This window comes from Pan troglodytes, chromosome 11 (assembly GCF_028858775.2).
Source record: "Pan troglodytes isolate AG18354 chromosome 11, NHGRI_mPanTro3-v2.0_pri, whole genome shotgun sequence".
In the NCBI taxonomy this organism is placed as follows: domain Eukaryota; kingdom Metazoa; phylum Chordata; class Mammalia; order Primates; family Hominidae; genus Pan; species Pan troglodytes.
Window position 1 is genome coordinate 41,160,348 of NC_072409.2, and position 25,983 is coordinate 41,186,330.

The following is a 25,983-nucleotide window of genomic DNA, read 5'->3' on the forward strand; positions in this document are numbered from 1 at the left end:
GATGGTGGTTGCCAGGGGCCATGGGGAAGGAGGAATGGGGAGTTCTTGTTTAATGGTACAGAGTTTCAGTTTGGGAAGATGAAAAAGTTCCGGTGACCAGTGGTGGTGATGGTAGCACAACAACCAGGATATCCTTAATGCCACTGATCTGTGCACCTAAAAATGGTTAAGATGTTAAGTTTGATGTTACGTTTATTTTGTCAAAACTAAAAATTAAGGGGGAAACAAGACCACATCCCAATAGAGAAACTCAGGTGGCCTGAAGAGGCCCTGGACACTGGCTCCCACCTGCAGTGTTTGATGAACTCAATATTTGAGTAGCGGAGTTTGCCCAGACTCTCCTCCAAGTACTGCCGGAAGCTGCGCAGGGACACCTGGGTGACATCAACATAGCTAAGCAACTCCTGGTGCAGTGTGTTGCTGAGAGTGACCAGCCTGTGGGAGACAGAGGAGGAACAGGACAGTGATGGGGGACAACCCTGGGGGACAAGGGAGGGGCAGGTGGTGATGGTGATCAGCCTGAGGGACAAGGGAGGGGCCGGTCATGATAATGACCAGCCTGGGGACACAGGAGGGACAGGTGGTGATGGTGAGGATCCTGGGGACATGGGAGGGGCAGGTGGTGATAGGTGACCTTCCTGGGGGCACAACGCTGATGGGTGACCAGTTTGGGGGGCATGAGAGGGGAGGGTGGTGACCTGGGCCTGAAAGGAGGACAACCTGGGAGTCTATTTGGGCTCCACAAGCAGTGCCCAGGTGCACAGCTTCTCTGGGTAGCAAAGGCGGCAGTAGAAGGAAGTTCAAAATTCCAGTGTCTGCAGGACACATTCTGGGTGTGCTGGATCAGAGCACATCAAATTGGTGAAAGAATCCCAGAAGATCCTACTGGATCTTTGTCTCTGCTCCAATGGGCTGTGTCTGACCCCCAGCAAGGTGGCTCCTGCACCCATGATACCCCAAAAGAGTGCCCTGCGAGTGTCCTCTTTACAACCAAGTCCACCAGAAACAGCTGTCCCTCATGTGCCTGATGGCTGCGTAGACACTTGCCAGTCTCCTCCCTGTGACCTGCCTGAGGCCTCCATCTCATAACCCAAATGGCCTCTCTGGAGCCCCTTGCTCTGCCCTGAGCACACTCCTACACTGAGCTGGGCCAGTGCTCTTTCACTGATTGTGGAATTCAACCCTCTCCCATCTTTCTCCATTCAGGGCTCCTCTGAGTTCATCTTCAATGCTGCCTCCTGCAGGAAGCCCTCCCTGATTTTTCCTGAGGGGAAGTGGTCTTCCCCACCACTGATATTTCATAGCACATGGTGTGCACCCTTGCATGCTGCCTGTGCATATACTTTGCTCTCTGGCTGCTCACTCCCTGCCCTCCCAAGCAATATTCCACACAGAGTTTGACTTGACTCTCTTGAAGAGTTTAACTCAAAAGAAGGCTCTGGAGGTGCCTTCTGCTTTTGTGTCTACAGGGAGGGGGGCTCCTTTGAAAGCAGCAGCCGAACTGGGATTCCAGAGCCACATGGCTGGGGTGGAGACTCCCAGGACCCCTTACTTTTGGCTCCTGGTGGCATTCAAGAAGATGTGCTCCATGTCATAGATCTTAAGGCGGAAGTTTTTGCTCCTCACGTTTTGCTCTTCTTGGAACTGGCAGAACATCAGCCGCTTCTTCTTCAGCGTCTCGGTCACCCCAGCACAGTGGCTGTCCAACCGCTCTTGATGAAGCAAAAGCTCGGCTGAAAAAGGATTAAGAGAGCTGGGGCCCCGGGGACCCGATTCACCTCAGCACATTGCTTTCCTGGAACAAGGCCCGCCTGCTGCCTCTTCCAGGCCAGCTGCAGAACAGGAACGATTCAGGTCAAGGCCCCTTGTCCTGCCCCTGTTGCCTTCATCAGGGCTTGGGCTGGAGAGGAGGCCTGGCCATGAGCAGGGAGCTCCTGTTTGTGGAGACACCCTGCCCGGAGCAGAGGGAACACAGCCAGGAAGATGGAGAGTCTGGGAAGCAGCTGAGTAGCAGGCAGGATGGGCAGGGGGTGTTGGGGAGGGCTGAGATCTAGGTGAGAGGGTCTGGTGGGTAACAGCAAGTACAGCACTGAGCAGTCTGAGTTTGCTCCTTAACATCAGCGGATACTTATGTCCAGTGAGCCTGAATTCCAACTGTCTTCCAAGGTGGAGTGGCAAGAACAAGGACTGGGCTTCCAGAGCTCCATCATGGGCCTTTAAATGAGCAGAGAGTCCCTAGACCCCCCCGACCCCGACCACCTCCCATCTGATCCCACTATCATCTGAAGTGGTGGAAGTGCTGTGGTCTCAGCTCTGCCAAAAATGAATGGTGAGATGCTGGGACTTTGCTTCTCTGGCCTTGTTTTCCACACTGTGTATTGGGTCAGGGGCCGTGGGAAGGAAAGGGAGCCAGCCTTCAGGGAGCTTTTACTCAGTGCACATAGAATCCTTTTTATTCCTCAGTGCATTTAGCACACACATTTTCCAGATGAGAACAATGAGGTTCCAAATGCCACACAAGTTGCCTGAGCCCACAAACGCTGGGATTCAAGGCCAGTTGTCAACTTGCACAACTCTTTCCCTGCTCCAGGAATAGGAGTTTGCATGGGTTAGTGATGGGGCTCTCTGATAGCTCTAAAGGGCTTTGAAGGAGTTGGAGTATAATTTGGGTGAAAAACCAACAGAGGTCATTGAAGGATCCTACTGAAAACATGCCCCCCCGCCCCGCATTAACAGAGTCCACCACATAGGTGTGAAATGCATGTATTTTTAAGTATGATAAATGATAAAGTAGAAATAATGGCTACCACTTTTGGAGGCTGTATCTTGTACAAGGTGCTCATGATTCCTTACTATACCATTTTAAAAGGGTTTATCACCACCTCCTTAACACTTCTATCAACCCCTTCTGCAGGTGAGAGAGGAGTCAGAGAGGTCAGGTAACCTGTATAGGGTCACACGGTCACAGGAGTTGAAACTGAGAGCTTCAACTCCCTGAGCTATGAGCTTGCCTCTAGAACATCCACCATGCAGGTGTGTATCTGACAGGTGTATGAGCAGATCTGGGTTCCAAGAGCTAAAACAGTACAACACTCTTTGTTTTCAACTATAACACCCTCTTGAGAAAAAAATGGAAATGAGAAAAAAATCTCACAGAAGGATTCTGAGTACTACCTTTTTCTGCAAGCCTCAGAGGTGCGAACCCTCATGTACATCTTCCATGGTGTGATGAGAACATGCTAAACATTGCATGGTACAAACTGGGGCAGCTAATGAACATGGAGCCGCGGTGGAGCAGACGCTGAAGGAGTGGCTGCGGGCAGGGCAGACATTCCCAGGCAGCATCTGTACCTGCCCTGACGTTGTGGATGTCTTTTTCAATCTGCTGGGCTCTTGGCTGGTGCAGGTGCAGATGCAGCTCCAGTTCTGAATCCAGCTCATTGATTTTGGTGGCCACGGTGACCCGGGTGTTGAGGGAACACTGGTCAAACCACTTCTCAAGGTGCTCGAAGAAGCCAGCTCGAAGTCTGAGGGAGAGACCAGCCAGGGTCAGCCCTGCCAGCAATCATGACCCATGAGAGGTCTTTCCATATGGAGACCCAAAGTGCTTCCCCCTTTCACTCATTCTTCATTTCATTTCCCAGCTACATTGCATTTCATTGTGTAAATGGACCATTACTCTTTTAACCATACCACTGCTGGAGGACATTATGTATGTCAGATGTAGAATTGTTTCTTTGGATAAATGACCTTGAACTGGAATTGCTGAATCAAAGGTTAAAATACATTTGTGGTTTTGGCAGATATGGCCAAACTGTTTTCCACTAGAAGGCAATTTGTATTCTTATCAGCAATGTTCCTATTTCTCCACAGTCTCAGAGTGTATTGTCAGACATCTAAATTTGACAATGTTGTCATATTATGATTGAGACTGAGCATATTTTCATGTGCTTAAGATTATTTAGGCTGGGCACTGTGGCTCATGCCTATGATCCCAGCACTTTGGGAGACGGAAGCAGGAGGATTGCTTGAACCTAGGAGTTCGAGACCAGCCTGGGCAACATGGTGAGACCCCCATCTCTATAAAATATTTTAAAAATTAGCTGGTCATGGTGACATACGCCTATGGTCCCATCTACTCAGGAGGTTAAGGCTGCAGTGAGTCATGCCACTGCACTCCAGCCTGGGCGACAGTGAAACCTTGCCTCAAAAAACCCCAAGAGTATTTAATTTCTCTTTCTGTGTACTGTCCATGAATGTCTTTTGCCCGTTTCTCTGTTGTGAATAGCTGTTCTTTTTTTACAAATCAATTTCTAGGAGCTCTTCATATACTAGGGACATGAAGGTCATTGACTTTGATGTGAGTTGCAAATGTTGCTTCTCAGCTTATCATTTCTTCCTTTTAAAAATGTATGGTACTTTTTTGGCCATGTACTGTTAAGATGTCAGTTTCCAAAAACTGATCTATAGATTCAATGCAATAACAAGAAACAACATCGCAGCAGATGTCTTATGGAAACTTGAGCTAATTTTAAAAATTATGTAGAAATACAAAGAGCCAAGAATAATGGAGGGAGAAGACTAAAGGTGGAGGACTTACACTATCAGATATTAAGGCTTAATGTAAAGCTGTAGTAATAAAGCAGCGTGAAGTCATTGGATAGACACATAGAGAACTAGAAAAGACACGTCGCAGAGCAGTGGGGGAGAGGAGAGTCTCCTCATTAAGTGACCCAGGATCAACTGGTTATCTGTATGGGAAAGAAGTGAATCTTGACCCCTATTTCACACTGTAAACAAAAAATCAGTTCCAGGTGGATTTTAGATGTTAATATGGAAGTTGAAAACAATAACATTTTAAATATATAACTTCGGAGAACATCTCCATGTCCTTGGGGGTAAGGCACAAAGTAAATTAACCCTAATTTAAAAATTGATGAATTCGACCTTATTAGAAATAAGAACTTCTGTTCATTAAAAGATATACCTTGAAAGAGTTTAAAAAGGCAAGTGCAGAGAGGGGATGAACATTTGCCATTTATTTATCTGACAAAGCCTTATATAGAATATATAATTTAATTTTTTTTTGAGACGGAGTTTCACTCTGTCTCCCAGTCGGGAGTGCAGCAGCACTCTCTTGGTTCACTGTAACCTCCGCCTCCTGGGTTCAGGCAATTCTCCTGCTTCAGCCTCTTGAGTAGCTGGAATTACAGGCACACACCACCATGCCCGGCTATAGAATATATAATTAATTCCCATAAATTAATTTAAAAAAAGACAGAAAATCGACCAGAAAAATAATAGGCAAAAGATTTTGCTAGGCATTTCCCAAAAAGATAACCAAATGGCCCAATGAGTATTTTTAAAGGTATACAATATCATATTCATCAGGAGAATACATATTAAAACCACAATGAAACACCACTATAACTATATCAGAACAGCTAAAATAAAAACCACTGACAATACCACTGACGTTGTGGAGCAATTGAAGTTCTCATATGCTGTTATAAACTGTAAAACTGTTAAAAACCACTTTTGAAAACTCCTTGTAGTATCTTTCGGCTGTATCTCCTAAAGACGGATATGGACACACACACTCTGTGAGTCAACAGTTCCACTCTTAGTTCTATATGTAACAGAAACATGTACATATATTCACCAGAAGACTTGTACAAGAATGTTCAGAGCAACATTATTGGTATATCCCCAAATTGGAAAGACCAAATGTGTATCAGTAAAATGGATTAATAAAATGGATAATATTTTTTTATAACGGGATACTATACAGAAATAAAAACTGAACCCTAGCCACATTCAATAATATATACGTCTCATAAACATAATAAAAGAGTGAGTTCTGTATGACTTAATTTAGATAAAGTAAAAAAATAAGCAAAATAAACTCAGAAGTTATAATATTTGTTATCTTTGGGGAAGAGAGAGTGGTGACTTGGGATGGGTACACTTGAGGGCTGGTAATGGTTCTATTTCTTGTGGGCTTTGGGTATCAACTGTGTCATATTTGGGCAATTCGTTGAGCTATACACTTATGATTTTCATACTTTTATGAATGCATGTTATCCTTCAGTATGCAAACCCAATCAGTTGGACAGATAATTTTTTTTCTGGTTAGTCATAAGGCAGATAGCATAGTGGTTGGTGCAAGATTCTGGAGTTACAGGGTCTGTCTGGATTCATATCTTGGATCAAACTGCTTCCTGTCCTGGAGATCTAGGCCAAATGACTAACTCTCTGAGCCTCAGTTTCTTCATCTGTAAAATGGAGTTAAGTATGGTAACTCTCTCACAGTTATTAAGGGGATTAAATACACTCAGTAAATAATAGCTCCTGTGATAGTCCTTGCTGGCCTTTGTCCTATCTGCTATGGAGAGGGCAGATGATGGCCTCTGGTAGAGGAAGGAGAGGGATGATGTTTGAGTCAAGAGACATTTCCAAGGTGAGATGCTGCTCAGGTGTAGGAGAAAGAGCCCAAAGGCCTGATTGCACTCCTTTCATTCCTTGTCTCCAGCCTCCTGCCCATGTTACATACAGGAGGTGAATGAACCAGGAGATCTCTAGCTGATGAGCCCTCCTATGACATTGTAGAGGCAGGAGGACAATGAGAATGCCATCCAAAAGGCAAACACAAATGTCCACATTTGATCCAAACTCAAACACAAAGGCCCAGAAACTTGGGAGTTAGGGGAAGTAAATTCTCAGTGGTGGGATTATGGGTCATTTCTCTATTCTTCATTGTTCTTACATTTTCTGCAAAAAAACTCTTTGGTAGCATCTTTTGGTCATGTCTTCTAGCGATGGACATGGATATACTCTATGAGTGGACAGTTCCATTCTTATATTTTGCACATACTGAGTACAAAATACCATACATCAGATATTTATATTTATGGTGTATATCTATAGAATTAAAATAGAAAAAGAAAAGAAGCCTATGATTACAGATGTACCAGGAACTAGAACCCAAAAGTATCTGTCAGGGAAAACACTGTATCTTATCTCCAAGGCCCAAGCCAGCAGAGAGCCTCCTGAGGTGGGTGCAGGGGGTCACTCTCACAGAAGATATCTGTGACTGCAAATAATTCCTGGATTTTGCCATTTTTTATTGTGTTTCTCACCCCTACCTTCCTTCAGTTACCTACATTTTTTTCTTTATCCAACTGATACCAGCCCAATCCTTTTTTTTTTTAATATTTCACCTTGTTTACAAAACTCAGAACATCAGGATGAGAATAAAATAGTTTTTTACTCACTGTTTCTTCATTTCTAAAATTAGTCTCGATGGAATTGTCACTTGTTCTATGAACTTGGCACTGGAAGTGTCGTTGATGAACATGGCTGAGAAGGTGGAATGGGACTTCCTGCAATGCTCTTCTTCTTCCAGGGGTACAAAGACAAAATAAGTGTTTCCACTGGAGATTGTGAAGGACTCCATGTCCTCATAGCATATCTCCTCTAGACCCTCTTCCTTGTCTTCTTCCTAAGCAGGCAACAACACTAAAGTTGACTTGATATCATCAAATGGACTTGGGAATGCCAACCACAGGTTCCTTGATATCAGAGGTTGTAAACCAAATTTTGGGCCAAGATTATGGGCCGAATCTTGCCTAGGTTTTTTCGCCCCCCACACAGTGCTTTTAAAATTGGGAAGTTCTACACAAAAATATGGGTTTCTAATTTCTCTTAAAACATCAGAAAATATGTCAATTCTGAGCCTGCATTCCCACATGGCATCTTTAGTTGGAGCTGAGTAATGCCTGCACCAGTCTTCATCATTTGTCATTATTTTACACTTGGTCTCCAGCCCTCTTTTCTATTACATACCTGTGGGCATTTGAGTTTGGGATTCCTGCTCAAAAAGAAGTCTACAATTTTTCCACAGCAATATACAAAATGATTCTTCTGCAATTCTATGATTATGAAATTCAACTTATTGTTCTGTGATTTTGAATATGTTTTGAGGACAAGATTTATTTTATGAGAGTTACTTCCCTGCACTCAAAGGAGAGCTCTGTCTGCCAGCTTGAATATGGAGCTTTTGAGAATAGGAAAAGAGAAGAAATAAACAGACCAAGGTGAAGCAAGAGAGTTTAAGTTGATCTATTCAATAAAGAGGAATTGAGAAGGAGAGAGAACCAGGGAGGCATAAGGAAAGCCATACAGTTGAAGGTTGAAGAGTGACTTTAGAATAGGTTGCAGGGATATGAGGAGAGGAAAATGAATTTTAGAAAGCATTGCTGTGGCTGGGTGCAGTAGCTTACACCAGTAATACCAGCACTTTGAGAGGCTGAGGCAGTGGATCACTTGAGGTCAAGAGTTCAAGACCAGCCTGGGCAACATGGTGAAACCCTGTCTCTACTAAAAATACAAAAATTAGAGGTCTGTTCCAAGATGGTTGAATAGGATTGGGAGGCTGAGGCGGCAGATCATTTGAGGTCATGAGTTCGAGACCAGCCTGGGAAACATGGTGAAACCCTGTCTCTACTAAAATACAAAAATTAGAGGTCCATTCCAAGATGGCCAAATAGGAACAGCTCCGGTCTGCAGCTCCCAGCATGATCAACGCAGAAGATGGGTGATTTTTGCATTTCCAACTGAGGTACCTGGTTCACCTCATTGGGACTAGTTGGAAAGTGGGTGCAGCCCATGGAGGGCGAGCCGAAGAAGGGCGGGGCATCGCCTCACCCGGGAAGCGCAAGGGGTCGGGGGATTTCCCTTTCCTAGCCAAGGGAAGCCATGACAGACTGTACCAGGAAAATCAGAACACTGCCACCTAAACACTGTGCTTTTCCAAAAGTCTTGGCAAATGGCACACGAGGAGATTATATCCTGCACCTGGCTCAGCAGGTCCCATGCCCACGGAGCCTTGCTCACTGCTAGTCTGAGATCGAACTGTGAGGCGGCAAGCCTGGCTGGGGGAGGGGCATCCACCATTGTTGAGGATTGAGTAGGTAAACAAAGCAGCCAGGAAGCTTGAACTGGGTGGAGCCCACCTCAGCTCAACGAGGCCCACCTGCCTCTGTAGACTCCACCTCTGGGGGCAGGGCATAGCTGAACAAAAGGCAGCAGAAACTTCTGCAGACTTAAATGTCCCTGTCAGACAGCTCTGAAGACAGCAGTGGTTCTCCCAGTACAGTGTTTGAGCTCCGAGAATGGACAGACCGCCTCCTCAAGTGGGTCCCTGACACCCGTGTAGCCTAATTTGGAGACACCTCCTAGTAGGGGCCGACTGACACCTCATACAGCCAGATGCCCCTCTGAGATGAAGCTTCCAGAGGAAGGATCAGGCAGCAATATTTGCTGTTCTGCAGCCTCTGCTGGTGAAACCCAGGCAAACAGGGTCTGGAGTGGACCTCCAGCAAACTCCAACAGACCTGCAGCTGAGGGACCTGACTATTAGAAGGAAAACTAACAAACAGAAAGGAATAGCATCAACATCAACTGTAGGGTCCAGCCCCACAGGGTCGGTGGGTCTCTCCCCGTGTGCGGAGAGGAGAGAGTGTAGAAATAAAGACACAAGACAAAGAGATAAAAGAAAAGGCAGCTGGGCCCAGGGGACCACTACCACCAATGTGCAGAGACCAGTAGTGGACCCGAATGTCTGGCTGCACAGTTATTTATTGGATACAAAGCAAAAGGGGCAGGGTAAAGAGTGTGAGTCATCTCCAATGATGGGTAAGGTCACGTGGGTCACGTGTCCACTGGACAGGGGGCCCTTCCCTGCCTGGCAGCCGAGGCAGAGAGAGAGAGGAGACAAAGAGAAAGACAGCTTACACCATTATTTCTGCATATCAGAGACTTTTAGTACTTTCACTAATTTACTACTGCTATCTAGAAGGCAGAACCAGGTGTACAGGATGGAACATGAAGGTGGACTAGGAGCGTGACCACTGAAGCACAGCATCACAGGGAGATGGTTAGGCCTCCGGATAACTGCGGGCAAGCCTGACTAATGTCAGGCCCTCCACAAGAGGTGGAGGAGCAGACTCTTCTCTAAACTCCCCCGGGGAAAGGGAGACTCCCTTTCCTGGTCTGCTAAGTAGCGGGTGTTGTCCCTTGACACTTTTCGCTACCGCTAGACCATGGTCCGCCTGGCAACAGGCGTCTTCCCAGATGCTGGCGTCACCCCTAGACCAAGGAGCCCTTCTGGTGGCCCTGTCTGCGCATAACAGAAGGCTTGCAATCTTGTCTTCTGGTCACTTTGCACTGTGTCCCCTCAGCTCCTATCTCTGTATGGCCTGGTTTTTCCAGGTTATGATTATAGAGCGAGGATTATTATAATATTGGAATAAAGAGTAATTGCTACAAACTAATGATTAATGATATTCATATATAATCATATCTAAGATCCATATCTGGCATAACTATTCTTGTTTTATATTTTATTATACTGGAACAGCTCGTGTCCTCGGTCTCTCGCCTCGGCACCTGGGTGGCTTGCCGCCCACAATCAACAAAAAGGACATCCACACCAAAACCCCATCTGTAGGTCACCATCATCAAAGACCAAAGGTAGATAAAAACCACAAAGATGGGGAGAAACCAGAGCAGAAAAGCTGAAAATTCTAAAAACCAGAGTGCCCTTTCTCCTCCAAAGGATCACAGCTCCTCACCAGCAACAGAACAAAGCAGGATGGAGAATGACTTTGACGACTTGACAGAAGTAGGCTTCAGAAAGTTGGTAATAACAAAATTCTCCGAGCTAAAGGAGGATGTTCGAACCTAATGCAAGGAAGCTAAAAACCTTGAAAAAAGATTAGACGAATGGCTAACTAGAATAAACAGTGTAGAGAAGATCTTAAATGACCTGGTGGAGCTGAAAACCATTGCACAAGAACTACGTGACGCATGCGCAAGCTTCAGTAGCCAATTCAATCAAGTGGAAGAAAGGGTATCAGTGATTGAAGGTCAAATTAATGAAATGAAGCAAGAAGAGAAGTTTAGAGAAAAAAGAGTAAAAAGAAACAAACAAAACCTCCAAGAAATATGGGTCTATGTGAAAAGACCAAGTCAATGTTTGACTGGTGTACCTGAAAGTGACGGGCAGAATGGAACCAAGCTGGAAAACACTCTGCAGGATATTATCCAGGAGAACTTCCCCAACCTAGTAAGGCAGGCCAACATTCAAATTCAGGAAATACAGAGAACACCACAAAGATACTCCTCGAGAAGAACAACCCCAAGACACATAATTGTCAGATGCACCAAGGTTGAAATGAAGGAAAAAATGCCAAGAGCAGCCAGAGAGAAAGGTCGGGTTACCCACGACGGGAAGCCCATCAGACTAACAGTGGATCTCTCAGCAGAAACCCTGCAAGCCAGAAGAGAGTGGGGGCCAATATTCAATATTCTTAAAGAAAAGAATTTTCAACCCAGAATTTCATATCCAGCCAAACTAAGCTTCATAAGTGAAGGAGAAATAAAATCTTTTACAGACAAGCAAATGCTGAGAGATTTTGTCACCACCAGGCCTGCCTTACAAGAGCTCCTGAAGGAAGCACTAAAATGGAAAGGAACAACCAGTACCAGCCACTGCAAAAACATGCCAAATTGTAAAGACCATCAATGCTAGGAAGAAACTGCATCAACTAATGGGCAAAATAACCAGCTAACATCATAATTACAGGATCAAATTCACACATAACAATATTAACCTTAAATGTAAATGGGCTAAATGCCCCAATTAAAAGACACAGACTCGCAAATTGAATAAAGAGTCAAGACCCATCAGTGTGCTCTATTCAGGAGACCTATCTCACGTGCAGAGACACACATAGGCTCAAAATAAAGGAATGGAGGAAGACTTCCAAGCAAATGGAAAGCAAAAAAAAAGCAGGGGTTACAATCCTAGTCTCTGATAAAACAGACTTTAAACCAACAAAGATCAAAAGAGACAAAGAAGGCCATTACATAATGGTAAAGGGATCAATTCAACAAGAAGAGCTAACTATCATAAATATATATGCACCCAATACAGGAACACCTAGATTCATAAAGCAAGTCCTGAGAGACCTACAAAGAGACTTAGACTCCCACACAATAATAATGGGAGACTGTAACACCCCACTGTCTATATTAGATCAACAAGACAGAAGGTTAACAAGGATATCCAGGACTTGAACTCAGCTCTGCACCAAGCAGACCTAATAGACATCTACAGAACTCTCCACCCCAAATCAACAGAATATACATTCTTCTCAGCACCACATCGCACTTATTCCAAAATTGACCACATAGTTGGAAGTAAAGCACTTATCAGCAAATGTAAAAGAACAGAAATCACAACAAACTGTCTCTCAGACCACAGTACAATCAAATCAGAACTCAGGATGAAGAAACTCACTCAAAACCGCACAACTCCATGGAAACAGAACAACCTGCTCCTGAATGACTACCAGGTAAATAACGAAATGAAGGCAGAAATAAAGATGCTCTTTGAAACCAATGAGAACAAAGACACAATGTACCAGAATCTCTGGGACACATTTAAAGCAGCGTGTAGAGGGAAATTTATAGCACTAAATGCCCACAAGAGAAAGCATGAAAGATCTAAAATTGCCACCCTAACATCACAATTAAAAGAACTATAGAAGCAAGAGCAAACAAATTCAAAAGCTAGCAGAAGGCAAGAAATAGCTAAGATTAGAGCAGAACTGAAGGAGATAGAGACACAAAAAACCTTTCAAAAAATCAATGCATCCAGGAGCTGGTTTTTTGAAAAGATCAACAAAATTGGCAGACCTCTAGCAAGCCTAATGAAGAAAAGAGAGAAGAATCAAATAGACGCAATAAAAAATGATAAAGGGGATATCACCACCTATCCCACAGAAATACAAACTACCATCAGAGAATACTATAAACACCGCTATGCAAATAAACTAGAAAAACTAGAAGAAATAGATAAATTCCTGGACACATACTCCCTTCTAAGACTAAACCAGGAAGAAGTTGAATCCCTGAATAAACCAATAACAGGCTCTGAAATTGAGGCAATAATTAATAGCCTACCAACCAGAAAAATGTCCAGGACCAGACGGATTCACAGCCGAATTCTACCAGAGGTACAAAGAGGAGCTAGTACCATTCCTTCTGAAACTATTCCAATCAATAGAAAAGGAGGGAATCCTCCCTAACACATTTTATGAGGCCAGCATCATCCTGATACCAAAGCCTGGCAGAGACACAACAAAAAAAGAGAATTTTAGACCAATATCCCTGATGAACATCAATGCAAAAATCCTCAATAAAATACTGGCAAACCAAATCCAGCAGCACATCAAAAAGCTTATCCACCAAGATCAAGTTGGCTTCATCCCTGGGATGCAAGGCTGGTTCAACATACACAAATCAATAAACGTAATCCATCACATAAACAGAACCAAAGACAAAAACCACATGATTATCTCAATAGATGCAGAAAAGGCCTTCGACAAAATTCAACAGCCTTCATGCTAAAAGCTCTCAATAAACTAGGTATTGATGGAACATATCTCAAAATAATAAGAGCTATTTATGACAAACCCACAGCCAGTATCATACTGAATGGGCAAAAACTGGAAGCATTCCTTTTGAAAACTGGCACAAGACAGGGATGCCCTCTCTCACCACTCCTATTCAACATAGTGTTGGAAGTTCTGGCCAGGGCAATCAGGCAAGAGAAAGAAATAAAGGGTATTCAATTAGGAAAACAGGAAGTCAAATTGTCCCTGTTTGCAGATGACATAATTGTATATTTAGAAAACCCCATTGTCTCCATCCAAAATCTCCTTAAGCTGATAAGCAACTTCAGCAAAGTCTCAGGATACAAAATCAATGTACAAAAATCACAAGCATTCTTATACACCAATAACAGACAAACAGAGAGCCAAATCATGAGTGAACTCCCATTCACAATTGCTACAAAAAGAATAAAATACCTAGGAATCCAACTTAAAAGGGATGTGAAGGACCTCTACAAGGAGAACTACAAACCACTGCTCAAAGAAATAAAAGAGGACACAAACAAATGGAAGAACATTCCATCCTCATGGATAGGAAGAATCAATATCGTGAAAATGGCCATACTGCCCAAGTTAATTTATAGATTCAATGCCATCCCCATCAAGCTACCAATGACTTTCTTCACAGAATTGGAAAAAACTACTTTAAAGTTTATATGGAGCCAAAAAAGAGCCTGCATTGCCAAGACAATCCTAAGCAAAAAGAACAAAGCTGGAGGCATCACGCTACCTGACTTCAAACTATACTACAAGGCTACAGTAACCAAAACAGCATGGTACTGGTACTAAAACAGAGAAACAGACCAATAGAACAGAACAGAGGCCTCAGAAATAATACCACACATCTACAACCATCTGATCTTCAACAAACCTGACAAAAACAAGCAATGGGGACAGGATCTCCTGTTCAGTAAACGATGCTGGGAAAACTGGCTAGCCATATGTAGAAAGCTGAAACTGGATCCCTTCCTTACACCTTATACAAAAATTAATTCAAGATGGATTAAAGACTTAAATGTTAGACCTAAAACCATAAAAACCCTAGAAGAAAACCTAGGCATTACCATTCAGGACATAGGCATGGGCAAGGACTTCATGACTAAAACACCAAAAGCAATGGCAACAAAAGCCATAATTGACAAATGGGATCTAATCAAACTAAAGAGCTTCTGCACAGCGAAAGAAACAGGCAACCTACAGAATGGGAGAAAATTTTTGCAATCTACCCATCTGACAAAGGGCTAATATCCAGAATCTACAAATAACTTAAACAAATTTACAAGAAAAAATCAAACAACCCCATTAAAAAGTGGGCAAAGGATATGAACAGACACTTTTCAAAAGAAGACATTTATGCCGCCAACAGACACATGAAAAAACGCTCGTCATCACTGGTCATCAGAGAAATGCAAATCAAAACCACAAAGAGATACCATCTCACACCAGTTAGAATGGCAATCATTAAAAAGTCGGGAAACAACAGGTGCTGGAGAAGATGTGGAGAAATAAGAATGCTTTTACACTGTTGGTGGGAGTGTAAACTAGTTCAACCGTTGTGGAAGACAGTGTGGCAATTCCTCAAGGATCTAGAACTAGAAATACCATTTGACCCAGTGATCCCATTACTGGGTATATACTTAAAGGATTATAAATCATGCTACTATAAAGACACATGCACATGTATGTTTATTGCGGCACTATTCACAATAGCAAAGACTTGAAACCAACCCAAATATCCAGAATGATAGACTGGATTAAGAAAATGTGGCACATGTACACCATGGAATATTATGCAGCCATAAAAAAGGATGAGTTCATGTCCTTTGTAGCAACATGGATGAAGCTGGAAACCATCATTCTGAGCAAACTATCGCAAGGATAGAAAACCAAACACCGTATGTTCTCACTCATAGGTGGGAATTGAACAATGAGAACACTTGGATACAGGGTGGGGAACATCACACACCAAGGCCTGTTGTGGGGTGGGGGAATGGGGGAGGGATAGCATTAGGAGAAACACCTGGTGTAAATGACGAGTTGATGGGTGCAGCAAACCAACATGGCACATGTATACATATGTAACAAACCTGCACATTGTGCACATGTACCCTAGAACTTAAAGTATTAAAAAAAAAGTTTTAAAATAAAAAAGAAGAAATGGGAAAGAGTTTTTAATAGAGCAAAAGAAGGAAGAAAGCTAACATGGAAAGTCTTACTTTCAAAAAATAAAACAGGCTGGGTGTAAAAATGTGTGAGGGATTGGTAATTTCAATACAATATTACATAAGCTGAGATTTAATTTAATGAAATGTACCTGCTATTGTATCCAGAACAGTACTAGACATGAGAGAAATGTTTAAAATATGGACCTTCTCTTCAAGATATATAATCTCTCTGAGAGAAGTGTGCATTCATGGATAACCATTCAAAGTAAGCTGCTAAGACAACAGAGAGTTGCTTTGGAGGTGTACATAATTCTACCCTTTGAAACTTTCTTGGTGGCATTGTTAAAGATGAAAGTCTAACGAGTAGACTATGTTTGGCCCTATGATTTTGTTCCTTATGTTACCATATTCTCAATGAAAACTATAAATAATGTAAACTATAATTTTCTGTTTCCCTATGACTCGACATTTCATCAATGGGAAAAAATAGCCTATATAGGAAAACAGGAAACATTAGCAAAAATGCAACTTAATATTATAAGGACATACATAGCCCTAAAGGGACATGTAGCAGAGCATAAAGGTGTATGTACTGGAAGGCCAGCATAGTAGCATTGGTTTGAGAAGGCAGTTAGCTTAGTGACAAAGAAGAACATGGATCCTGGAGTCAGGCTACCAGGGTTTGGAGCTTGGCTTTGGCATAGAAAAGTTGTTTAGCTTTGACAACTCTCAGATTCGTTGTCTATACAATGAGGATAAATGTAGTATCAACCTTACAGATTAGTCATGCAGATTAAATCATGTAATCCATGTAAAGTCCACAAAATGCCAGGCACATGACAAACACTCCTTAAAATACTGGCTATTGCTAATAACGGCTCCCTAGGGCTAAGTCGTATAATATAAAAAGAGTCCCAGCTTTTCCATTAGTAGCTGAGTGAGTTTGTGGAGTCCCTTATCTCTAGGATAGGAGCATTGTTTTGCATGCTTCTAAAAAGAGAATAATTAATAATATTTGCCTCACAGTGAAAATTTTACTGGGAAACAGAATAAGAACATGTATGCAAAAATACTTTGTAATAAGTAAAATGTTAAACATATATGGGTTATTATTTCACTTAACAATTCCCTTGTTCCCCCTTTAAAGAAAAAAAAAATACAAAAATTAGCCGGGTGTGGTAGTACACACCTGTAGTTCCAGCTACTTGGGAGGCTGAGGCGGGAGAATCACTTGAACCTGGGAGGCAGAGGTTGCAGTGAGCTGAGATCACGCCTCTGCACTCCAGCCTGAGCGACAGAGTGAGACTCCATCTCAAAAAAATAATAATTAAAAATGTTTTAAAAATGAAAAGCATTACTCTGAGTAAAGAATTGGATCACTGTTAGCAAAAAATAAAAAAGTATTAATACATTATCACTGACCCTGCAGAAATACAAAAAAAAAAACTCCAACAGCCATCAGACTACTATGAACACCTCTTTGCACACAAACTAGAAAATCTAGAAGAAATGGATAAATTCATGAACACATATACCTCCCAGGACTGAACCAGGAAGAAACTGAATCCCTGAACAGACTAATAATGAGCTCCAAAATGGAATCAATAATAAATAGCCTACAAACCAAAAAAAAAAAAAAACAAAAACAAAAACCCAAACCCAGGACCAAATGGATTCACAGCCAAATTCTACCACATGTACAAAGAGCTGGTATCACTTCTGCTGAAACTATTCCAAAAAGTTGAGGAGTACAGGCTCCTCCCCAACTCATTCTATGAAGCCGGAATCACGCTGATGCCAAAACCTGGCAGAAACACAACAAACAAAGAAAATTTCAGGCCAATATCCTTAACATTGATGCAAAAAATCCTTAACAAAATACTAGCAAGCTGAATCCAACAGTACATCAAAAAGCGAATTCACCATGATCGAGTAGGCTTTATCCCTGGGATGCAAGGTTGGTTCAACATTTGCAAATCAGTAAATGTGATTCATCACATAGACAGAACTAAAAACAAAAACCACATGATTATCTCAATAGACACAGAAGAGGCTTTTGATAGAATTCAACACCCCTTCATGTTAAAAACCCTCAACAAACTAGGCATTGAAAGAACACACTTCAAAATAGTAAGAGCCATCTATAACAAACCCAGAGCCAACATACTGATTGGGCAAAAGATGGAAGCATTCCCCTTGAAAACCAGCACAAGACAAGGAGGCCATCTTGCACCACTCCTATTCAACTAGTATTGGAAGCCCTGGGCAGAGTAATCAGGCAGGATAAAGAAATAATAGGCATCCAAATAGGAAGAGAGGAAGTCAAACTATCCTGTTTGCAGATGACATTCTATAGCTAGAAAACCCCATGGTCTCTTCCCCAGAGCCCCTTGATCTGATACACAACTTCAGCAAAGTTTCAGAGTACAAAAGCAACATACAAAAATCAGTAGCATTCCTACACACCAACAACATCTAAGCCGAGAGCCAAATCAGGAAAGCAATCCCGTTCACAATCACCACAAAAAGAATAAAATACCTAGGAATACAGCTAACCAGGAGGTAAAAGGTCTCTACAATGAGAATTACAAAACACTGCTTAAAGAAATCAGAGATGACCAAACAAATGAAAAACCATAAACATCCCATGTTCATGGATAGGAAGAGTCAATATCTTTAAAATGGCCATACTGCTCAAAGCAATTTACAGATTTGATGCTATTCCTATCAAACTACTAATGACATTCTTCACAGAATCAGAAAAACTATTTTAAAATTTATATGCAATAAAAAAAGAGCCTGAATAGCAAAGGCAATCCTAAGTAAAAAGAGCACAGCTGGAGGTATCATGTTACTTGACTTCAAACTATACTACAGGTCTACAGTAATCAAAACAGCATAATACAAGCACAAAAACAGACACACAGACCAATGGAATAGAATGCCTCACACCTAAACCATCTGATCTTCAACAAAGCTGACAAAAAGAAGCAGTGAGGAAATGACTACCCATTTAATAAATGGTGCTGGGTAGCCATATGCAGAAGATTGAAACTGGACCCCTACCTTATACCACATACAAAAATCGACTCAAGATGGATTAAATACTTAAATGTAAAGCCTAAAACTATAAAAACCCTGGAAGATAAAATAAGAAATACCATTCTGGACATAGGACTTGGCAAAGATTTCATGATGAAGATGCCAAAAGCAATTGTGACAAAAACAAAAATTGACAAATGGACCTAATTAAACTAAAGAGCTTCTGCACAGCAAAAGAAACTATCAACAGAGTAAACAGACAACCTACAGAATGGGAGAAAATAATTGCAAACTATGCATCTGACAAAGGTCTAATATCCAGAATCTATAAAGAATTTAAATTAACAAGCAAAAACCAAACAACCCTATTCAAAAGTGGGCAAAGGACACAAACAGACACTTTTCAAAAGTAGACATACATGTGGCCAACCAGTATATGAAAAGGTGCTCAACATCACTAATCATTAGAGAAATGCAAATCAAAACCACAATGAGATACCATCTCATAACAGTCAGAATGAATATTATTAAAAAGTCAAAAAACAACAGATGCTGGCAAGATTGCAGAGAAAAGGGTATGCTTATTCACTGCTGGTGGGAGTGTATTCCAGTGTGGCAATTTCTCAAAGAACTTAAAACAGAACTACCTTTTGACCCCACAGTCCCATTATTGTGTATATACCCAAAGGAATGTAAATCATTCTACCATAAAGACACATGCATGCATATATATTCATTGCAGCACTATTCACAATAGCTAAGACATGGAATCAACCTAAACGCCCATTGACAGTAGGACTGGATAAATAAAATGTGGTACATATAAACCATGGGATACTATGCAACCATAAAAAGAATGGGATCATGTCCTTTGCAGCAACATGGATGGAGGCCATTATCCTAAGCAAACTAACAAAGGAACAGAAAACCAAATACTGCATGTTCTCACTTTTAAGTGGGAGCTAAACAAAGAACACATGGATACTAGGAGGTGAACAGCAGATACTGGGAACTATTTGAGGGTAAAACGTGGGAGCAGGGAGAGGATCAGAAAAAAAAAAAACAACTATTGGGTACTATGCTTATTAGCCCACTGACAAAATTATCTGTAAATCAAACCCCCATGATACATAGTTTACCTAAATAACAAACTTGCACATGTACCCCTGAACCTAAAATAAAATTTTTTTAAAGTATGAATAGTATGAATATTTTTGTAATTCTCTTTCTGCACCTCTATGGAGACTGGGCCACTGAAGACCCCAGCTTACACTAGGGATAAACACAAAATGAGCATAGCAAACTTTCTCTATGCCCAAGAATGAATCAGTTGCTGGCTTACCTCACCCACAGATAAACTCTCTTGCTCTTCCTGTGCCTCCTTCTCCTCCTTCTCTTCCTCCAGCTTCTCCTCCTCCTTCTCCTCTTCCTCCTTCTCATCTTCCTCCTCTGACTCCTCCTTCTTTTCTCCTTGACCCTTCACATTCTCCTCATTCAGGGATGGGTTTAAGGAGCCCTCTCTTTCAACCTGCATTTCTTCCAGTCCCTGAATAGAGCCTTCTTTGGACTCATCCATCTTAGCATGCAGTGGAGATTTTTTCTGCTGCCCCAGCACCTCTTCAGTTATGAAGGACTCCATTTCTTGATCGTTTTCTTCTTCCACCTCTTCTACTGACCTGGCAGTACTTGTCCCACTACTTATGCTTTCCTCACTTCTGCTCATGTCCTCTTTAGACCCTTGCTTCTTCCTCAGTTTTTTCACTCTCTTCTGGGAGGGTTTTTCATGTGCTTCTGTTGATGATAAACACCAAAGCACAAGGAGAGACAATTTACTGATGCAGCCTGGATTGGGCCTCCCAACCCACAAACGCATTAAGAGTGAAGTCTGGGAGAATAAAACTTGAATTGAAAAAGTGTTACCTGGTTGCCTGAATTTGAAAATGACTTCTCCAGCCAAGTTCTACAAGGAAAAACCAAGAGTCACTGAAGGACCTGCACTGCCTTTCTTCAGAGTGCCCCCCACCTTTTTTTTTTTTTTTTTTTTTTTTTTTTTGAGAGGAGTCTGGCTCTGTTGCCAAGGCTGGAGTGCAGTGGCGCAGTCTTGGCTCACTGCAAGCTCCGCCTCCCAGGTTCACACCATTCTCCGGCCTCAGCCTCCCGAGTAGCTGGGACTACAGGTGCCAGCCACCACGCCTGGCTAATTTTTTGTATTTTTAGTAAAGACAGGGTTTCACCGTGTTAACCAGGATGGTCTCCATCTCCTGACCTCGTGATCCGCCCGCCTCGGCCTCCCAAAGTGCTGGGATTACAGGCGTGAGGCACCGCACCCACCCCAGAGTGCCACTTTTAAGTAAAAGGACCCATCCCTCCCCTTTAATATCTGATGCAGGCCTTGACCAACTTAGTTCCCTGGGATAATTGGGTTGTTCTCAATCCTAGGAACCAGTTTTTCTTAATTCCAAGAAGGCTAGCAAACCCTTATAGCACACAATGGGTAATCATGGAATTAAAGCTCATTATGATATATTTTTTGGCAGTGATCTGGAGCAAAGGGCAAGAAAAATATAAACTGAGGGATGCAAACAAAGGGCAGAAATCTGCTGCATTCTGTGCTAGATGGAACAGACACAACGGGCATGATTTACATGATCCTGAGAGCCCCCTTGTAAACCCTGCAAATTTCCTGTTTCACAGGCTCTGGGTGAAGTTTTGGATATTCTGTGTTATGGATAACAGTGCAGGCTGTGGAATTTGCAGGTCTGGATTTGATTCCCAGCTCCTGACAAGCTAAGTGATCTTGGGCAAGTCCTCTACACCCTATGGGGCTTAGTGTTATCTTCCATGAAATGGAGATCATAATGGTGCCTATACCTTTAACCCAGGTGATCCAAATGATCTCAAAGGGCAGGCAAAAAGCTCGCCATCCTATAGCTTGAGCTTCCCTCTCAACCTAGGTGGCACAGGGAGCAGCTATTAGCAATCTAAACAGGAATCTCTTCTGGGAGGAGAGATGCTCAGAGAAGGAGCCAGGTGTCCTGTATATGTGGGAAACCTTTGGCCAGGTTCAGTGGCAACCATGAGCATTTCCATTCAGGCCAGGCAGGACTATGGCTGGTGTGCGGGAAAAGAGCCAAACTCTGGGGGATTCAAACCAGGGAATCCCAGGTATTCATGCATTTACCCAGAGAGCATTTATTGTGTCTGAATTATGTGCAAGACCCTTGTGCTAATGACAATCAAAATTGAATAAAAATTAAGGCATACTTGCCCTTTAGGAAATACATTATAGTTGGGTGCTCCAGACTCCTGTATTTGACAGCAACCAAGCACAAAAAAGTTCAGAGCTCTGAGAGGTGGCAGGGGCTGAGCAAGGTGAGATGAGGGGTCAGGCTGAATGAGTGGGAGCCTTTCTCTTGGTAGTGAATTGGAGGTATGGGTGGGTTTGGGATATGTGGAGACAGAGGGGTCCCAGCAGAGGGAGCACGATGAGGAAGGGCAGCAGGCAGGAGGCACACGCCAGAAGAGGGATGAGTCTGCTGGACGAGGGAGAGTCAAGGTGGGAAGCAGAGAGAGTGGGGCCTTTGTGGTTATCTAGGGACTGTAAGTTGGATTTGGTGGGGGCTGCACAGTTGGGGAGGGATTTTGCAGGAGAGTAGGTGGGTTAAAGCTATATTTTAGGAGAATTATGTGGCAGTGGTAGGTACGATAAATGGAATTCCAAGCGCCATATACATTAACCTTTTCATTATAAGTCCATTCAGGCTTGAGCCCTGAATTCTGAACCCTTCAGCCTCTTTTATACTGAGAAAGAGATGGTCTCTTTAGAGACACTTTCAGCTTCTTTCTTCTTGCATTGATTTGAACTCTGCAGCATTAGGAATGGCTTTCAAAGTCTAGGCAGATCATAACAAGAAGTCAGCCTCTCCCTTAGCTTCTTCATGAGTGGCTGGGTGTATCATCACCCTCTCCATACCTGTTCAAAGATTTCATGCACAAAGAAGTATTGGCTGAGGGCAGAGCTGTAGGAGTTGAGTTCTTTCAGCATGATCGCTGGGTACTCCATCACTTCCTTTGTCAGGAGGGTGTGAAAACATTCATACCTGGGAGGTAGGTAGGTAAGACAGGAGACCCCAGCTAGGAACCACACCCCTGACCCCAAGGAGATGGGCTGCAATCTGGCACACAGCTCTGTGTAGAGCTGCTGTGTGGCTGCTCTTTTATAGCAGCAGTCCTTGGCTATGCTATTTTTCTGATCATACGAGAAATACATACTTTTTGTAGAAAACACACACAAGAGACTTTTCTGCTTGTAACATGAGCTCCCTTTCCCTGTCCAGGGTCCTAACTCTATCTTTGGTCTTAATGCTGTCCTCGAACTTGACGGTACCTACATTATTCCATCAAACTCGCAAATGCCCCAAGGTCCAGACTTCTATTTCTCAGAGAAGTAGACCAAGGCTCATAGGGTTACGTACTTGCCTAAAGTAATCAGAATTGCCTTCTGAATCTAAGTACTGCAATCAATTGGCAGTGTCGTTCTATTTCTGTGAACAGTCCTTACAGAATCAGCTGTACAAAGTCACAAAGATGCAAGAAAGTTCACAGAGAACTGCTTGTCATATTGAGAAATTGGAACCAATAGAAAACAGCTAATCAATTGAGGGACTAAACCATTATGAAGTATCTACATTAATGAATGCTACAAGGCATTTAAAAAAGGAAGTATATCTGTAGTTATGGAACAATTTGCACGGTATAATCCAACCTTTATTTTAAAAACACTATGTATGTGTATATATTCATATATATAAATGTATATGCCCATAAAAAAGGAAAAGCGGGCAGGAATGAGGGGAAAAAATCTCTATATGTTTGCAGTGGTTAACTTCTTTTTCCCCCTTTAACAAGAATGTACATGTTTAAATTTTTTTTTGTTTTTGAGACAGAGTCTCGCTCTGTCACCCAGGCTGAAGTGCAATGGCATGATCTCCTCTCACTGCAACCTCCGTCTCCTGGGTTCAAGTGATTCTCCTGCCTCAGCCTCCTGAGTAGCTGGGATTACAGGCACCTGCCACCACACCTGGCTAATTCTTGTATTTTTAGTAGAGGTGGGGTTTCACCATGTTGGCCAGCTTGGTCTTCAACTCCTGTCCTCAGGTGATCCACCCACATCTTTAAATTTTTAAAAGGCCCCATGTTCTTGAACTTAAGCCGCATTGCTTTGAAACCTCCCTCCACAAACTTTAAAAAATTCTCCCTGGAAGTTCTTTGTTGGCTGAGAGCAGAGCTGCAGAGGGCCACATGCTTTCTAAAGTGAGAGGCACAATTTTCATCTTAAGCTGGCAGGCTCCTGGGCTCTTGGGCAGGCTGCCCTTGACGTTGAAGATGAATTCCTGACCATCCCTTCCTGCCTTTTGGAGTCTGGTTGGCCTACCTGGATTTCATGTTCTTCAGATAATCTTTGACCTTTTCCAGGTGAAACGCCAGTGTTTCTTTGTCACTTTGCTGCCTCAGTTGGTCCAAGAGCCTATCGAGGTGGGCCTCCTGCACCTGGAAGCCACCCCCAAAACAAGAGGAAGCAGATGTGACCTCCAGTGCTCACAGAGTGTAAGTGACCTGCAGGGACCCTGCTGCTGGAACTGAGGCCCAGGTGCCTCAGCAGATCCAGGACTTCCTTTCTACAAATGGGGTACCCAATCTGCCACCACCCTCCCTCTCTCCACTATAGCCCTCCAGACTTTTCTCTGCCTGCAGTGTTCTTCCCTGCCCACATCATACCCCTGGGGAACCAGCTCAGATGGGACCCCCTGGAGACAGGGCCCTCACACCCGCCCACCTGGTCAGGCCTGCACTGCACCTGCTCCTCGCTCTTCTTCTCACCAGTCGTGCTTGAAATCAGAAGCTGAGTTTGTCCCCCCACCTCCTGGACTGTGTGAGAGCAGGCAAGGCAGGGGCCAGCTGACCTCCTGTGCAGGCAGGAGATTGCCCCAGTTATGGAGCTTTGAAATGATTCCCAACACGTGCACAGTTTGCTACATGAATGACATGTTTGTCTGTAATAAGAACTTGGAGTGTCTTCCCCTTTTTCTTTCAGAATGTGATGTCTTATCAGACCCCATATAGGAGAACTTGGAGTTATTCCCCCCACTCACCTTGGGAATGTGATGTCACCCTTAACAGCCCCCCATATGTGAGTTAACCTTAACTACTGGACTTCGAAATACTCCAGAGCTTGACACTTCGAGAGCTTAGGCTGAGGCAGGTTTCACTCTGTCAGCGGCTTCTTTGAATGAGAGAGAGCTCAGGCTGTGATAGGCACTGGGGCTATGAAGCCATGCCACCAGCACCGGCACTACCCTCTGGCTTCCAGGGACCTATGTGCCATCACAGATGTCCACTGTGTTCGCTTGCAAGCCAGTTTCTCCTGAGAAACCGCACACAGAAAGGCACACCTGAAGCTTTTATTAGACTTCCCATGGAAGCCTGCATCCATCCTTATTGAACAACTAGACTTTAATAGCTTTGCAGCTCACAATGTGCCTAAAGTACCTTGTCTACTCCCTGTGGATGTATTCCTTTTGAGGTTGGTTCATGTTATTCTCCCCCTCTTTAAGCATTGTGAACCTATGAAAAAATTCTCTTTCAATGGCAATGAAGTGTGTGATTCGTGATACCATCCTTTAATCGTCTCCTCACTTGAACCATCTGTCTGTCTCTCATGCACGCTCTTAGAGACACATTTGGTTCCAGGAGATTTCTGCTACTCCCATCTGATCCCATGACCAACGTGAGCCTCAATGTCCCCATCTGCACAAATTTCATAGCTTAAGGTTCTCCATTTGGGTCAAGGATCTGTTTGAGTTCATTGCTGTTTGTGGTGTGAAACATGGAGCCCCGGGTGTGGGTCTCACCTGGCTCTCCAGGCTGTGCTTCTGCCGGTGCTGCTCCATCCTCTTCTCCAGCTCCAGCTCCTGCACCAACAGCTCGCTCTGGTGTGCCTCCCACAGTTGTACCGCCTCCTGGAAATACTTGAAGAGGTGCGAACTCTGCCACTCTGTCTGATCTGCCAGAGTCTCGAAGGATTTCTGCAGTGGCAGAGCCCAGAGAAGGGACTTAAGGGCTGACAGTCCCAGGGCCAAGAAGAGGGCCCACCTGTGGGACCCCCTGTCTCTAACGACTGAACAGTATTGCCCAGACACCATCCCTCAAGGTCAACTTCTAGGCCACACCTGTGCTCTTGGTCCTCCCTCCCTAGC

At 43.3% G+C, this 25,983-nt stretch overlaps 1 protein-coding gene across 23 annotated transcripts in view; it reads right to left on the reverse strand.

The window, feature by feature from the left end:
• CCDC180 (coiled-coil domain containing 180) overlaps window positions 1–25,983 on the reverse strand; it is an 84,000-nt gene that overhangs the window by 25,873 nt on the left and 32,144 nt on the right. For 16 of the 23 annotated variants that reach the window (XM_520133.7, XM_063788481.1, XM_063788479.1 and 13 more), the window contains 9 exons: window positions 25,639–25,812; window positions 24,162–24,277; window positions 22,701–22,827; window positions 20,648–20,687; window positions 20,070–20,518; window positions 7,275–7,501; window positions 3,352–3,527; window positions 1,553–1,733; window positions 289–435 (listed from right to left, as the gene is read on the reverse strand). In XM_520133.7, the coding sequence (XP_520133.3) occupies window positions 289–435; window positions 1,553–1,733; window positions 3,352–3,527; window positions 7,275–7,501; window positions 20,070–20,518; window positions 20,648–20,687; window positions 22,701–22,827; window positions 24,162–24,277; window positions 25,639–25,812 (1,637 nt within the window). Of the gene's footprint in view, window positions 1–288; window positions 436–1,552; window positions 1,734–3,351; window positions 3,528–5,017; window positions 5,234–7,274; window positions 7,502–20,069; window positions 20,519–20,647; window positions 20,688–22,700; window positions 22,828–24,161; window positions 24,278–25,638; window positions 25,813–25,983 lie in introns of those variants that run through there. The other 7 variants (XM_063788487.1, XM_063788486.1, XM_063788485.1 and 4 more) reach the window with 2 other exon arrangements.